General features: G+C 39.1%; 1 protein-coding gene across 1 annotated transcript in view; it reads right to left on the reverse strand.

Annotated features, from left to right (window-relative positions):
* The window catches only part of L3MBTL4 (L3MBTL histone methyl-lysine binding protein 4), a 488,579-nt gene that overhangs the window by 104,444 nt on the left and 370,395 nt on the right, over window positions 1-13,740 (reverse strand). Inside the window, exon 16 of the mRNA XM_032421167.1 lies at window positions 10,972-11,042. Within this exon, the coding sequence (XP_032277058.1) occupies window positions 10,972-11,042 (71 nt within the window). The remainder of the gene's footprint in view (window positions 1-10,971; window positions 11,043-13,740) is intronic.

A 13,740-nucleotide genomic window follows, 5' to 3' on the forward strand; every position in this document is an offset into this window, starting at 1 on the left:
AATTCACTGAGTAATACACATATAATTCACATACTTTTCCAAAAATATGATAAATCTCAATAAGAAATTTCCTTAAGAATCATTATAATTCACCACATTAACAAAATAAAGAGAAAAACCATGTGATCATCCAAATAGATGCAGAAAAAGCATTTGCTAAAATTCAATCCCTATTCATAAAAATAAAAACACAAACTAAAAGAGGAGGCGGTTTTCTCAACCTATTAAAGGGCACTACAAAAAACTACAGTAAACCTCATATTTAATAGTAAACTTCTGAATGCTTTCCTCCTGAGACTGAGAATGAGACAAAGATACCTTGCCATCACATATCTATTCAACATTATACTGGAGGTCCTGGCTCAGAAAAACTGCTTAACATTATTGAAAACTATTAGAGAATGCCTAATTAAATGGAAGGATGTACCATGCTCATGAATTAGAGAATGCCAGTTCACCTGGAATTGATCTATACATTCACTGCAATTCCAGTCAAAATCAGAGTATGTTGTTTGGGGTGTGTGTGTGTGTGTGTAAATAGACAAGCTCTTTAGATATGCAAAGGAACAAGAATAGCCAGGCAATCCTAAAGAAAAAGAACAAAATTGGAGGAGTGGTGTTTTTGGCTATCAGGATTTATGACATAAAGTTAAAAAGTTATAGTACTTGGTGGGGATCCTACACCACCGGTGAGTGACAGCCTCGCGCAATGCGGAGGGGCACAGACTCACAGACCAGTAGTGGCGGGGAAAGGACTCTAGGGCAGCCCCGCGGGGTGGAAACCTGGAGCGGCAGGGTCATGCCTGCGAACTGCAGTCCCTGGGACCGAAACCCGGAGCGGTGGGGTCGAGCAGGCAAACTGCAGCCCCCGGGGCAGAAACCCGGAGCAGCGGAGTCGCGCCTGTGAACTGCAGCCCCCCGGACGGAAACCCGGAGCTGCGGAGTCGCGCGGGCGCGAACTGGGAGCGCTGGCGGTTTTAGAAGCACAAAGGGCAGAGATGTGCCCCGACCTGGAGGCAGGACTAGGAGCGCTGCGAAGGGGCACACAACCCAGGACGCTGCAATTTATAGCAGCGCAGACAGAAATGGAGACAGTGTGGTCTGGAGAGCTCACTGAAGAACAGACTGCAATCTCTCTGCTCTGAGGCAGAGGGTTGGAAACTGTCTCTTTTGCTCTGACTCGCGGAAGAGACGCGGAAAGCCGCCAGGAAAAGGCGCCAGAGAACAAAAGACCCAAAAACTGATTCCCGCTGAGCCCATCCCCCGCCACAGGGGCGCAGGGCAACTCCACACAAACAGGGTTGCCTAAGTAACAGCACGGCAGGCCCCTCCCCCAGAAGACAGCCTGGGAAAACAAGAGGCCAGCAACCCTAAGGTCCCAAGAAAACAGGTGCATCTTGCTTGGGTTCTGGTTAATAATTTGGACTCTGTACATTCCCTCAAACACCCATCAACAGAATGACCGGGAGGAGGAGCCCCCAAAACAGAAAAGACTCAGAGATTATGACTTATGCTGCAGATTTATAAATGGATGCAGATATAACCAAGATGTCGGAGACGGAATTCAGGCTAGCAATTGTGAAGACAATGGCTAGAATGGAGAAATCAATTCATGGCAACATAGAGTCTCTAAGGGCAGAAATAAAAGGTGAACTGGCAGAACTTAAAAATGCTATCAATGAGATCCAATCCAATCTAGACAATCTAAGAGCTAGGGTAACTGAGGCAGAAGAGCGAATAAGCGATCTGGAAGACAATATAATAGATAAAAAGGGAAAAGAGGAGGCCAGGGAAAAACAACTCAGAATCCATGAAAATAGAATCAGAGAAATAAGTGACACCATGAAGCGTTCCAATGTCAGAATAACTGGAATCCCGGAGGGAGTGGAGAGAGAGAGAGGACTAGAAGATGTATTTGAGCAAATCATAGCTGAGAACTTCCCTAATCTGGGGAATGAAACAAACATTCGAGTCCTAGAGGCAGAGAGGACCCCTCCTAAGATCAAGGAAAACAGGCCAACACCCCGGCATGTAATAGTAAAACTTGCAAATCTTAGAACCAAGGAAACCATCTTAAGGGCAGTTAGGGGGAAGAGATTCCTTAAGTACAGAGGGAGGAACATCAGAATAACGTCAGACCTATCCACAGAGACCTGGCAAGCCAGAAAGGCCTGGCAAGACATATTCAGGGTACTAAATGAGAAGAACATGCAGCCAAGAATACTTTATCTGGCAAGGCTTTCATTTAGAATGGATGGAGAGATGCAGAGCTTCCACGACGGGCAGAAACTGAAAGAATATGTGACCACTAAGCCGGCCCTGCAAGAAATATTAAGGGGGGTTATATAAAAGGAGAAAGACCCCAAGCGTGATATACAACAGAAAATTACAGGGACAATCTATAAAAACAACGTCTTCACAGGCAACATGATGACAATTAATTCATATCTTTCAATAATCACTCTCAATGTGAATGGCCTAAACGCTCCCATAAAATGGCACAGGGTTGCAGATTGGATAAAAAGACAGGAACCATCCATATGCTGCCTACAAGAGACTCATTTTGAACCTAAAGATACATCCAGACTGAAAGTGAAGGGATGGAGATCCATCTTCCATGCCAGCGGACCTCAAAAGAAAGCTGGGGTAGCAATTCTTATATCAGACAAATTAGATTTTAAACTAAAGTCTGTAATAAGAGACACAGAAGGACACTATATCATTCTTAAAGGGTCTATCCAACAAGAAGATCTAACAATTGTAAATATCTATGCCCCTAACATGGCAGCAGCCATCTATATAAGCCAACTGTTAACCAAAATAGAGTCATATTGATAACAATACGTTATTGTAGGAGACCTCAATACTCCACTCTCAGCAATGGACAGATCATCGAAGCAGAAAATCAACAAGGAAACAAGAGCTTTGAATGATACATTGGACCAGATGGACCTCATAGATATTTACAGAACATTCCACCCTAAAACAACAGAATACTCATTCTTCTCGAGCACACATGGAACTTTCTCCAGAAGAGACCACATACTGGGTCACAAATCAGGTCTCAACCGATATCAAAAGATTGAGATTATTCCCTGCATATTCTCAGACCATAATGCTCTAAAACTGGAACTCAATCACAAGAAAAAATTTGGCAGAAATTCAAACACTTGGAAGCTAAAGACCACTCTGCTCAAGAATGTTTGGGTCAACCAGGAAATCAAAGAAGAACTTAAACAATTCATGGAAATCAATGAGAACGAAAACACATCGGTCCAAAACCTATGGGATACTGCAAAGGCGGTCCTAAGGGGGAAATACATAGCCATCCAAGCCTCACTCAAAAAAATAGAAAAATCCCGAATTCACCAACTAACTCTACACCTTAAAGAACTAGAGAAAAAGCAACAAACGATGCCTAAGCCACGCATTAGAAGAGAAATAATTAAAATTAGAGCAGAAATCAATGAATTAGAAACCAGAAACACAGTAGATCAGATCAACGAAACTAGAAGTTGGTTCTTTGAAAGAATTAATAAGATCGATAAACCACTGGCCAGACTTACCCAAAAGAAGAGAGAAAGGACCCAAATTAATAAAATTATGAATGAAAGGGGAGAGATCACGACTAACACCAAGGAAATAGAAACAATTATTAGAAATTATTATCAACAACTATACGCCAATAAACTGAGCAATCTGGATGAAATGGAGGCCTTCCTGGAAACCTATAAGCTGCCAAGACTGAAACAGGAAGAAATTGACAACCTGAATAGGCCAATAACCAGTAATGAGATTGAAGCAGTGATCAAAAACCTCCCAAAACACAAGAGTCCAGGGCCTGATGGATTCCCTGGGGAATTCTACCAAACATTCAAAGAAGAAATAATACCTATTCTACTGAAGCTGTTTCAAAAAATAGAAACAGAAGGAAAACTTCCAAACTCATTCTATGAGGCCAGCATTACCTTAAGCCCCAAACCAGGCAAAGACCCCATCAAAAAGGAGAATTTCAGACCGATATCCCTGATGAATATGGATTCCAAAATCCTCAACAAAATCCTAGCTAACAGGATCCAACAATACATTAAAAGGATCATCCACCACGACCAAGTGGGATTTATCCCCGGGATGCAAGGGTGGTTCAACATTCACAAATCAATCAATGTGATAGAACACATTAATAGGAGGGAGAAGAACCATATGGTCCTCTCAATTGATGCAGAAAAAGCATATGACAAAATACAACATCCTTTCCTGATTAAAACTCTCCAGAGTATAGGGATAGAGGGAACATTCCTCAAGCTCATAAAATCCATCTATGAAAAACCCACAGCGAATATCATCCTCAGTGGGGAAAAGCTGAGAGCCTTTCCCTTAAGATCAGGAACACATCAAGGATGCCCACTCTCACCACTATTGTTCAACATAGTACTAGAAGTCCTAGCAACAGCAATCAGACAACAAAAAGAAAGAAAAGGTATTCAAATTGGCAAAGAAGAAGTCAAACTCTCTCTTTTTGCAGATGACATGATACTTTATGTGGAAAACCCAAAAGACTCCACCCCCAAATTACTAGAACTCATACAGCAATTCAGTAACGTGGCAGGCTACAAAATCAATGCACAGAAATCAGTTGCTTTCTTATACACTAACAACGCAACTGTAGAAAGAGAAATTAGAGAAATGATTCCATTTACAATAGCACCAAAAACCATAAGATACCTCGGAATAAACCTAACCAAAGAGGTAAAGGATCTATACTCTAGGAACTACAAAACACTCATGAAAGAAATTGAAGAAGACACAAAAAGATGGAAAAATATTCCATGCTCATGGATTGGAAGAATAAACATTGTTAAAATGTCTATGCTACCCAGAGCAATCTATACCTTCAACACCATCCCGATCAAAATTCCAGTGACATTTTTCAAAGTGCTGGAACAAACAATCCTAAAATTTGTATGGAATCAGAAAAGACCCTGAATCGCCAAGGAGATGTTGAAAAAGAAAAACAAACCTGGGGGCATCATGTTGCCCGATTTCAAGCTATATTACAAAGCAGTGATCACCAAGACAGCATGGTACTGGCACAAAAACAGACATACAGACCAATGGAACAGAATAGAGAACCCAGATATGGACCCTCAACTCTATGGTCAAATAATCTTTGACAAAGCAGGAAAAAACATGCAATGGCAAAAAGACAGTCTCTTCAATAAATGGTGCTGGGAAAATTGGACAGCCACATGCAGAAGAATGAAACTCGACCATTCTCTAACACCGTTCACAAAGATAAACTCAAAGTGGATGAAAGACCTCAATGTGAGACAGGAATCCATCAAAATCCTAGAGGAGAACATGGGTGGTAACCTCTTTGACATCGGCCACAGCAACTTCTTTCAAGACACATCTCCAAAAGCTAGTGAAATGAAACAAAAGCAAAAATGAACTTTTGGGACTTCATCAAGATAAAAAGCTTCTGCACAGCAAAGGAAACAGTCAACAAAACAAAGAGGCAACCCACAGAATGGGAGAAGATATTTGCAAATGACACTACAGATAAAGGGCTGTTATCCAAAATCTACAAAGAACTTCTCAAACTCAACACCCAAAAAACAAATAATCAAGTCAAAAAGTGGGCAGAAGATATGAAAAGATACTTCTCTGAAGAAGACATACAAATGGCTAACAGACACATGAAAAAATGTTCATCATCATTAGCCATCAGGGAAATCCAAATCAAAACCACACTGAGATACCACCTTACACTAGTTAGAATGGCAAAAATGGACAGGGAGAGAAACAACAAATGTTGGAGAGGTTGTGGAGAAAGGGGAACCCTCTTACACTGTTGGTGGGAATGCAAGTTGGTACAGCCACTTTGGAAAACAGTGTGGAGGTTCCTCAGAAATTTAAAAATAGAGCTACCCTATGACCCAGCAATTGCACTACTGGGTATTTACCCCAAAGACACAGATGTAGTGAAAAGAAGGGCCATATGCATCGCAATGTTCATAGCAGCAATGTCTGCAATAGCCAAACTGTGGAAAGAGCCGAGATGCCCTTCAACAGATGAATGGATAAAGAAGATGTGGTCCATATATACAATGCAATATTACTCAGCCATCAGAAAAGATGAATACCCAACTTTTACATCAACATGGATGGGACTGGAGGAGATTATGCTAAGTGAAATAAGTCAAGCAGAGAAAGTCAATTATCATATGGTTTCACTTATTTGTGGAACATAAGGAATAACATGGAGGACATTAGGAGAAGGAAGGGAAAAATGGGGGGGAGGAATTGGAGGGAGAGATGAACCATGAGAGACTATGGACCTGAGAAACAAACAGGGTTTTAGAGGGGAGGCGGGAGGGGGGATTGGTTAGCCCGGTGATGGGTATTAAGGAGGGCACGTACTGCGTGGAGCACTGGGTGTTATACGAAAACAATGGATCGTGGATCATTACATCGAAAACTAATGATGTATTGTATGGTGACTAACATAACATAATAAAATTAAAAAAATAAAATAAAGTAAAATATAAATAAATAAATAAAGATATAAATTTTCAGGTGTAAAAAAAAAAAAAAGTTATAGTAATTAAACCAGTACGGTATTGGCATGAGAATAGACAAGCCAATGGAACAGAACACAACCCAGAAACAGACCCATATATACATGGTCACTTGATTTATGATGAACAGTAGGGGAAAAGAAGGTCTTTTTTACTTCATGATGCTGGGTCAACTGAATATTCATATAAAAAGTGAATCTTGGCTCCTGTGTTATACCATGTATAAAAAATCAGCTCCAGGTGATTTTTAATCTGAAAGATCAAACAATAAAGATTCTAGAATATAAAACAGCAGAATATCTTCATGAACATATAATAGGCAAATTTTTTTAAACAGGACACTAGAAGTGCTAACCAGAATGGAAAGGATTAATGGACTCTATTAAATTTTGGACTTTGTATTTATCAGAAGGCCCCATTAAGAGAGCGAAATGGCAAATCATAGACTGGAGAAGATATTTGCAATATATCTAACCAAGAATGGACTTGTTTACAGAAATCAAGAATTCCTATACATCAATAAGAAAAGGACAATCTAAAAGACAAATGGGAAAGATATTTCACAAAAGAGGATATTCAAATAGCCAATAAACACGAAAATGTGTTCAAGCCCATTTGGCCTCAGGGAAATGCAAAATTAAAATCATAATTAAATAGTACTGCAAACCCAAATAAATGGTTAAGATTAGGGACTGACAATATTAACTGCTGGCAAGGATGTGGAGTACCTGCAATTTCCAAACCGTGCTGGCAAGAATGTATTGGCGCAACCACTTTGTAAAAATATTTGACACCAGCTCCTAAATACAAGACCATTCAATTGCCCAGAAATTTCCCTCTTCGGTCTGTACCCTACAGAAATGCACACACAGATCCACCAAATCACATGCAAGAATGTTCCTAGCAGCACCATTGCTGAGAGGGCAAAACTGAAAGCAACCAATATTAAAATGGACAGATAAATTGTGGCATCTTCATAAAATTGAGTAATATGCAGTACTGAGAATAAGCAAAAAATCAAACCATGATTCGAATGAATCTCACAAACATAATGTTAGCAAAAAGAGTCAGACATACAAGGATACATATTGTGTGATTTCAATTATAAAGTGATCAAAACAGGGCAAAGCAACTGACAGTGACAGAAATCAGAAGAGTGACTGTCCTGGCAGGAGGTGGTAATTGGACAGCAGAGCTGGGCTTCCACTCAGATTCTATTTCTTCACCCAAATGGTGATTAAATGAGGGTAAATCTCTTGAACTCGTCTAAAACTATGACTTAAAAAATAAAACAACCTAGCAGGTGTATATGATAGCCATGATATATCAGCAACTAGAGGAAAAAAGTCAACTGTAATTCACCAAATATGATTCTATACTGGTAACAAAACAAAAAGGTGAATTATTATATCCAAAATAAATCTGTGAGGGATTTATTAACAATGTTTACCTTTTTCATGTTTATCTCTTGTGTTATTTTTTGCTTTATGAAATTTTTGGATTTGTAAAAAAGTGAGCCTTAGTTACACATTTGAGAGAAACAGTAAACAGTTAAAAGTTTTTTAGCTGAACATTCCACAATACCAAAGATGTCCCGTGGGGTAGGGCACTGTGGTGGCCTTGACATTGACGTGTGTGTGGTACCCAGTAGCTGAGTGTTAGCTGCTCTGGTTCTGGGCTCTCTAAGTGGGCCAAAGGGCAGATCACTAAGACGAGCAGGTCCTTTATACTCAAAGGAAATTAGCTTCACTCAAATTGTACTCAAAGGAAGAGATTTTGCGCGGTTCTCTGTGGAACATTCACTGAGCAAAGGTAAAAACCTGAAAGGCCACCACACAGATGCCCAACTCAAGTCCAGAGAAGGGATGTGGTGCAGCAGATATGGCAACAATATCTTCATGCATTATTTTCCTTAACAAAAGGCAGAAAAGAGAACTACCATTTGCCATGTCTCATGCATAACACTAAATATGCTTACCTATAAACCTGTAGATTAGTAAGACAAACTCTAACTTCTGTCAATTTTACTACCAGACACCCTTTCAGATAATCATGTTTTCCTCAATAAATTTATATAGCTAATTAAAAATTTCTACCATCCAATCTTACTTTTATACATTATTATGGTAAAGGAAAGAATGTAGTATCTCTAAGAAGTATCCTTGAAAAATTATGGGTAGATTTTTTATTTTATCTCTGCCAAGAATAGCTATTGTGAGTAAAATGATTTAGAAAACAAAGATAAAAGTAAAAATTGAAAACATGCCCAAGATATGAAAAACACAAGCTGCATGCACATGTGTACACATGTACACACAATCTTTAAATATCAAAAGTATTCCCTCATAGGAGAAATGGAGGACACATTTTAGCCCATTTTCCTTTTAAAAAAAGTATTCCCGATGAATTAAGAAGGTGTTTATTTAGATCTATACCCAGAACAACAACAAGAGTAGGAACTTGGAATTTATGCTCAGATTTATAGCCTTACAAAAAATAAAAGGAAAATACTAAATAATTGTTTAATGTCACGATCACACCCTGAACTCTCCCTTTCCTGCCGTGACTTTCATTCAGAGCAACTTCCTCTTTTTTCTCTATAAAGTAACGTTCCTCTCTTTTGTTCTCTGGATTTGCCTGTGCTTTTACGGGAGATTGCTTGTCCATAATTACAATTCTTTTTTTTTTTTAATTTTTTATTGTTATGTTAATCCCCATACATTACATTATTAGTTTTAGATATAGTGTTCCATGATTCATTGTTTGTGCATAACACCCAGTGCTCCATGCAGAACGTGCCCTCCTCAATACCCATCACCAGGCTAACCCATCCTCCCACCCCCCTCCCCTCTAGAACCCCGTAATTGCAATTCTTTGCTAATCCCAAATAAACTCATTTTGCTGGTAAAATAACTGGCTGTTTTATTTTTAAGGTCAACATTAAACCTTTTAAAAGTGATGCAGGAAAGAATAAGTACACAGTGAACAAGTTAGAAGAGATTTCATCTTTCACATTATGCAAATGCATTTTGCTAGTGATATTTTCTATTTTTATCAGGATGATCCTCATTACTACTTTTACTATATGAATTACAAAATTGACTGTGTATCTGTTTTAACAGGAACATATACATAATTACTCTGTGGAGATATTTTCAAAAGTGTCAAAATATGAATTAAAACACTGACACTTTTTAAGGGTTCCTTATACGGCTCCAAAACACATGTTGTTTACAGAACGAAGGCTTGGTAAAATGGATTAGAACATTCGTATGGAGCAGTTTCTAAAATATCAGTCATTTATTTTATTTAAAGCAATGTTCAGATCTGATGGTATTACCCAGAAATGCTTCTGGTTAGGGAGAAACATGCAGATGCACAATGAAACCAAAGTAACTTAACTGCCTTCCATTTTCTGAGGAAAAGATTCCTCCTCCCTTCGTGGCTGAGATGAAATCAAGAGCCGTTCCAGCCGCAAGCTGAGCTTGGTCTCTGCCTGAGGTGAACAGGTTAGCTTTGCTCAGAGATGTCACAGCTCTTTTTGGTCAATGGCTGCCAAGCACGCTCTTTTTCTCTTAAGAAAAGTCTAATGGGTAATGGGTAGATGGAGATGAGTGCAGTGCTACCAAGTTGTGCTAATTTGCTGTGCTTTTGGCCAAGGCAGCAGAAAACTCACTAATTTTCTTTTCCTCTGGAAGAGGAACAGGGCTCCTGCCGTGTTCTGGGAGATACAAACATGCAGAACTACTATAGCTGAAGACATAGGACGCTAATTACAAGTTACCAATGTTTCATCTGATCAAATAAAAATTATTGCACTAAATGAACACAACTAAGGGGAAACTTATTCCTTAGCTTGCTACAATATAACCTCAAAATTATAGATGAAATTCTGTATATATCGAAACTCAACTGGAAAGAAACAGAATTAAATGAAAGCATGCAATTCTTTTTCCTACACTCCAATAATCCTTCGGCTTTTAGTTTTAAGTTTAAACAAAACTTTTCCCCTAACAACCTTCTTGGCTGTCTTAATAATGAGGTACATTTCCCAGTCCCTCAATATATAAAAATGCCATGAGACGCTCCCCGTTTCCCTCCTTCATGCCCTCTGCAGATGACAGAGAGATTCCACCACTGAGACCTTTACTTGGATAGGTTTTGATTTGTCTTATCATGAATGAGGATCACAGAAATTAGAGTCTAGTCCTTTCACTTTAAAAATGAAAAAATCAAGGTTGGAGTGGAGAAGTAATGGAACGTACTTGTCTGTAAGGTTGGGACTAGACCACAAATCCCCTCCTGGAATGATAAAACCAACCCAGCAAACAAGACATTCTTCACAACAAAAAGCATAGTCTGTGTTTTTGCTAGTGTTTTTGTTTTTTACCTCTGAAGAGATTATCCAAGTCAATATCTTCTTTTCCTTTGATTTTCAAACACTTTGCCTGCTGTACAAGTCTGGGCAAAGAACAGAAATAAAATCTAGATTCATTATCCGGTGAGGTAGGAATCAATCATGACAGCAGCACAAATTTAAATAGAAACCAAGGGTAAACAGTAGTGAACTGACAGGTATTTTGCTGCACCGAGGCTTGTTACAGTTTTTCTTCAGTTTAAGATTTTTAAAATATATTTTCTGTCAGAAACTCTAACTTTGAAACCTGCAACTTGAAAGCTCTCCCCCCTCCAGCCCCCATTCATTCTGTTACAGCAGAAAGTTTCTGGAACTCTCTGGGGAATAATCTCTTCAGGTTCTGAGGAGGAGCTATCAGGGATGATAAGGGATGGTATGGTAGTAAGTGGGTAAATAGTAATTGCTACTGATGATTTTAGCTCTTATTTTAATCAGAAGATTATAGACATTGTGCTTAAACAACTGTATAAAGTAATTTAGTTACACAGTTGAATGTCAGAGAATTAATTAACTTTTAAAATGCTCCTGTTTGCAGTAAGGACTAATTTTGTAACTCTTCCATCAGGCAACTTTATTAAAACTTGAGGCTCATGGTTTGTAATGAATATGGAAGTTTCTAAAATGAAAATTTTCCAGTGTTGCTAATTACCTAGTAATTAATTTTAAGTAGAGAGACCTTGAGATAGTTGATTAATTTATCCATATATATTTAGGATTTTCATGAAAATTATAATAGCTTGCTTTGCAAATGCATGTTCCTATTGCACTTGTACAGCAGCCCTCTCCTTTTATCCTCACTGACAAACTTTCGAGTCTGTTTCAATTTCTGTTTTAGATGAGGATCCCGATTCAGTCACCAAAACCTTACACAGGAACCTAAATGACTTGTACATAATTGGAGGTCATTTTATCTATAAATTCTATAAATATATATGTCATGGTAAAAACATATTCTATCAGTTAGATATATATATATTTTTACCATTAGACATTTTTTTAAAGATTTTATTTATTTATTTGGCAGAGAGAGAGAGTAAAAGCAGGGGGAGCAGCAGTGTGAGGGGGAGAAGCAGGCTCGATCCTGTGGGACTCAATCCCAGGACCCTGGGATCATGACCTGAGCCGAAGGCAGACACTTAACCGACTGAGCCACCCAGGCACCCCCCATTAGACATTTTTTAATAAAAAATGCAAGAAATGGAGAAAGAATTTCTTTTGAAATCCCACCTTGGACCTTAAAAGAAAGCCCTGCATAGCTACTATGGAACATCCTAGCTAGGGGTAGTGAAGCTGAAGTGTAGTGTGGAGACCAGCACCCTCAGCAGAGAAAACCTGCATCCAGGCTCTAGGCTTGTACCCCAGAGCTCATTTCTAAACTCTATATATAGGTCTCAACTTCCCAACATGCAAAAGGAAGCTGGACTTGCTTTACAGGGTTTGTTCTGAACAGTTAGTGAAACTCTGTACTATAAAATAGTTTACAAACTTTTATTCAGCACGGACGTGCATAAAAATGTGAGGAATATTTTCATTAATTCAGTATGCTTAATTTTCATTATACTCTGGATATATACAGATCATCAGGATTTGTTTACGTCCTTGTAGGAAAGAATATTAGCAATAGAAAGAGGGCTTGGATTTAAGCAGTGAGCAGCTGGTGGAGAGAGCTGGTCAACGTGGAATGCCAGAGGCACAATGTGTGCACTCAATAGCACGCTGTCGTCATTTTGCAAAGAAGATGGAAAAAAGAACAATTTTAGTCTGCTTATATATTTTTGCAAATGTGTGCTTGGGTATATTCCCCAAAACTTTACAAATTTGATGAAACTGAGTTGATTTTCAAACCATCTTAAAGCATCCCTCTACAATAGATCCTGATGAAGATCTTGATTCTGTCTTAAAAATTTGAAAAATAGATGCTAGTATGCCTTATATAACTTTGATGGGGATTTTAAAAAGCAATTTAAAAATAAATCAAATAATTTTACTGAGTAGCTTTAAAATAAAATTCCAGGCACTGCCATTAACCACAGACATATTTCAGTACAGTTTTGCTTTCAAAATGATTACATCACTAGGGTCACCCTGTAATCAGTTCAGGCTCAGTAACATTTCCTGAGTGAGACAGGTATCTTCTAAAGACTTCTGGACTCCTCACTTTCTTCACCCTCATTTCATTATCACAAAAACTCTATAAGGTAGAGGTAGAGGACCCTTGATATAAATAAAGAAACTGAGGCTCAGAGATATTAAATCACTTGCCCATCTTGGGCACACAGTGAGTCAATGGTGAAGCCAGAACACAAACTCCAGTCTGCAGACTCCAAATCCAGGTTTCCCCTACTCTGAGCATCATTGTCCGATGTCTGCTGAGCACTTACAGAAGGCATCAAGAAGGAGAAGTCACTGGCACAGCAAAAGAAAGGGAGAGTCAATAATGCTCCTGGCAGCTGGAGGGAGAGATGGCCTGGAGCTAGGCTAGTGGGGAACTCTGTGGAGGATGCAACTGGGTCTGGTCCTAAAAGAAGGGAGATGACAGGCTTGTAAAGTTCTAGAAAATTAAGGTGGGGGAAAAGCAGGAACTGCAGCAGACTGGGCATAAGCACAATGAGAGGGAGGGTGTTCGGCGGACACGGAGAAGCTAATCAACCTACTGGGCTGAAGCACCTGCACTGTGCAGGGAAAGGAGGATCGGAGGTGAGGCTAAAAGAACAAGCTAGAGCCAAGTCGTGGAGAGCCTTG

Source organism: Phoca vitulina, unplaced genomic scaffold (genome assembly GCF_004348235.1).
Source record: "Phoca vitulina isolate PV1807 unplaced genomic scaffold, GSC_HSeal_1.0 scaffold24, whole genome shotgun sequence".
Lineage (NCBI taxonomy): Eukaryota > Metazoa > Chordata > Mammalia > Carnivora > Phocidae > Phoca > Phoca vitulina.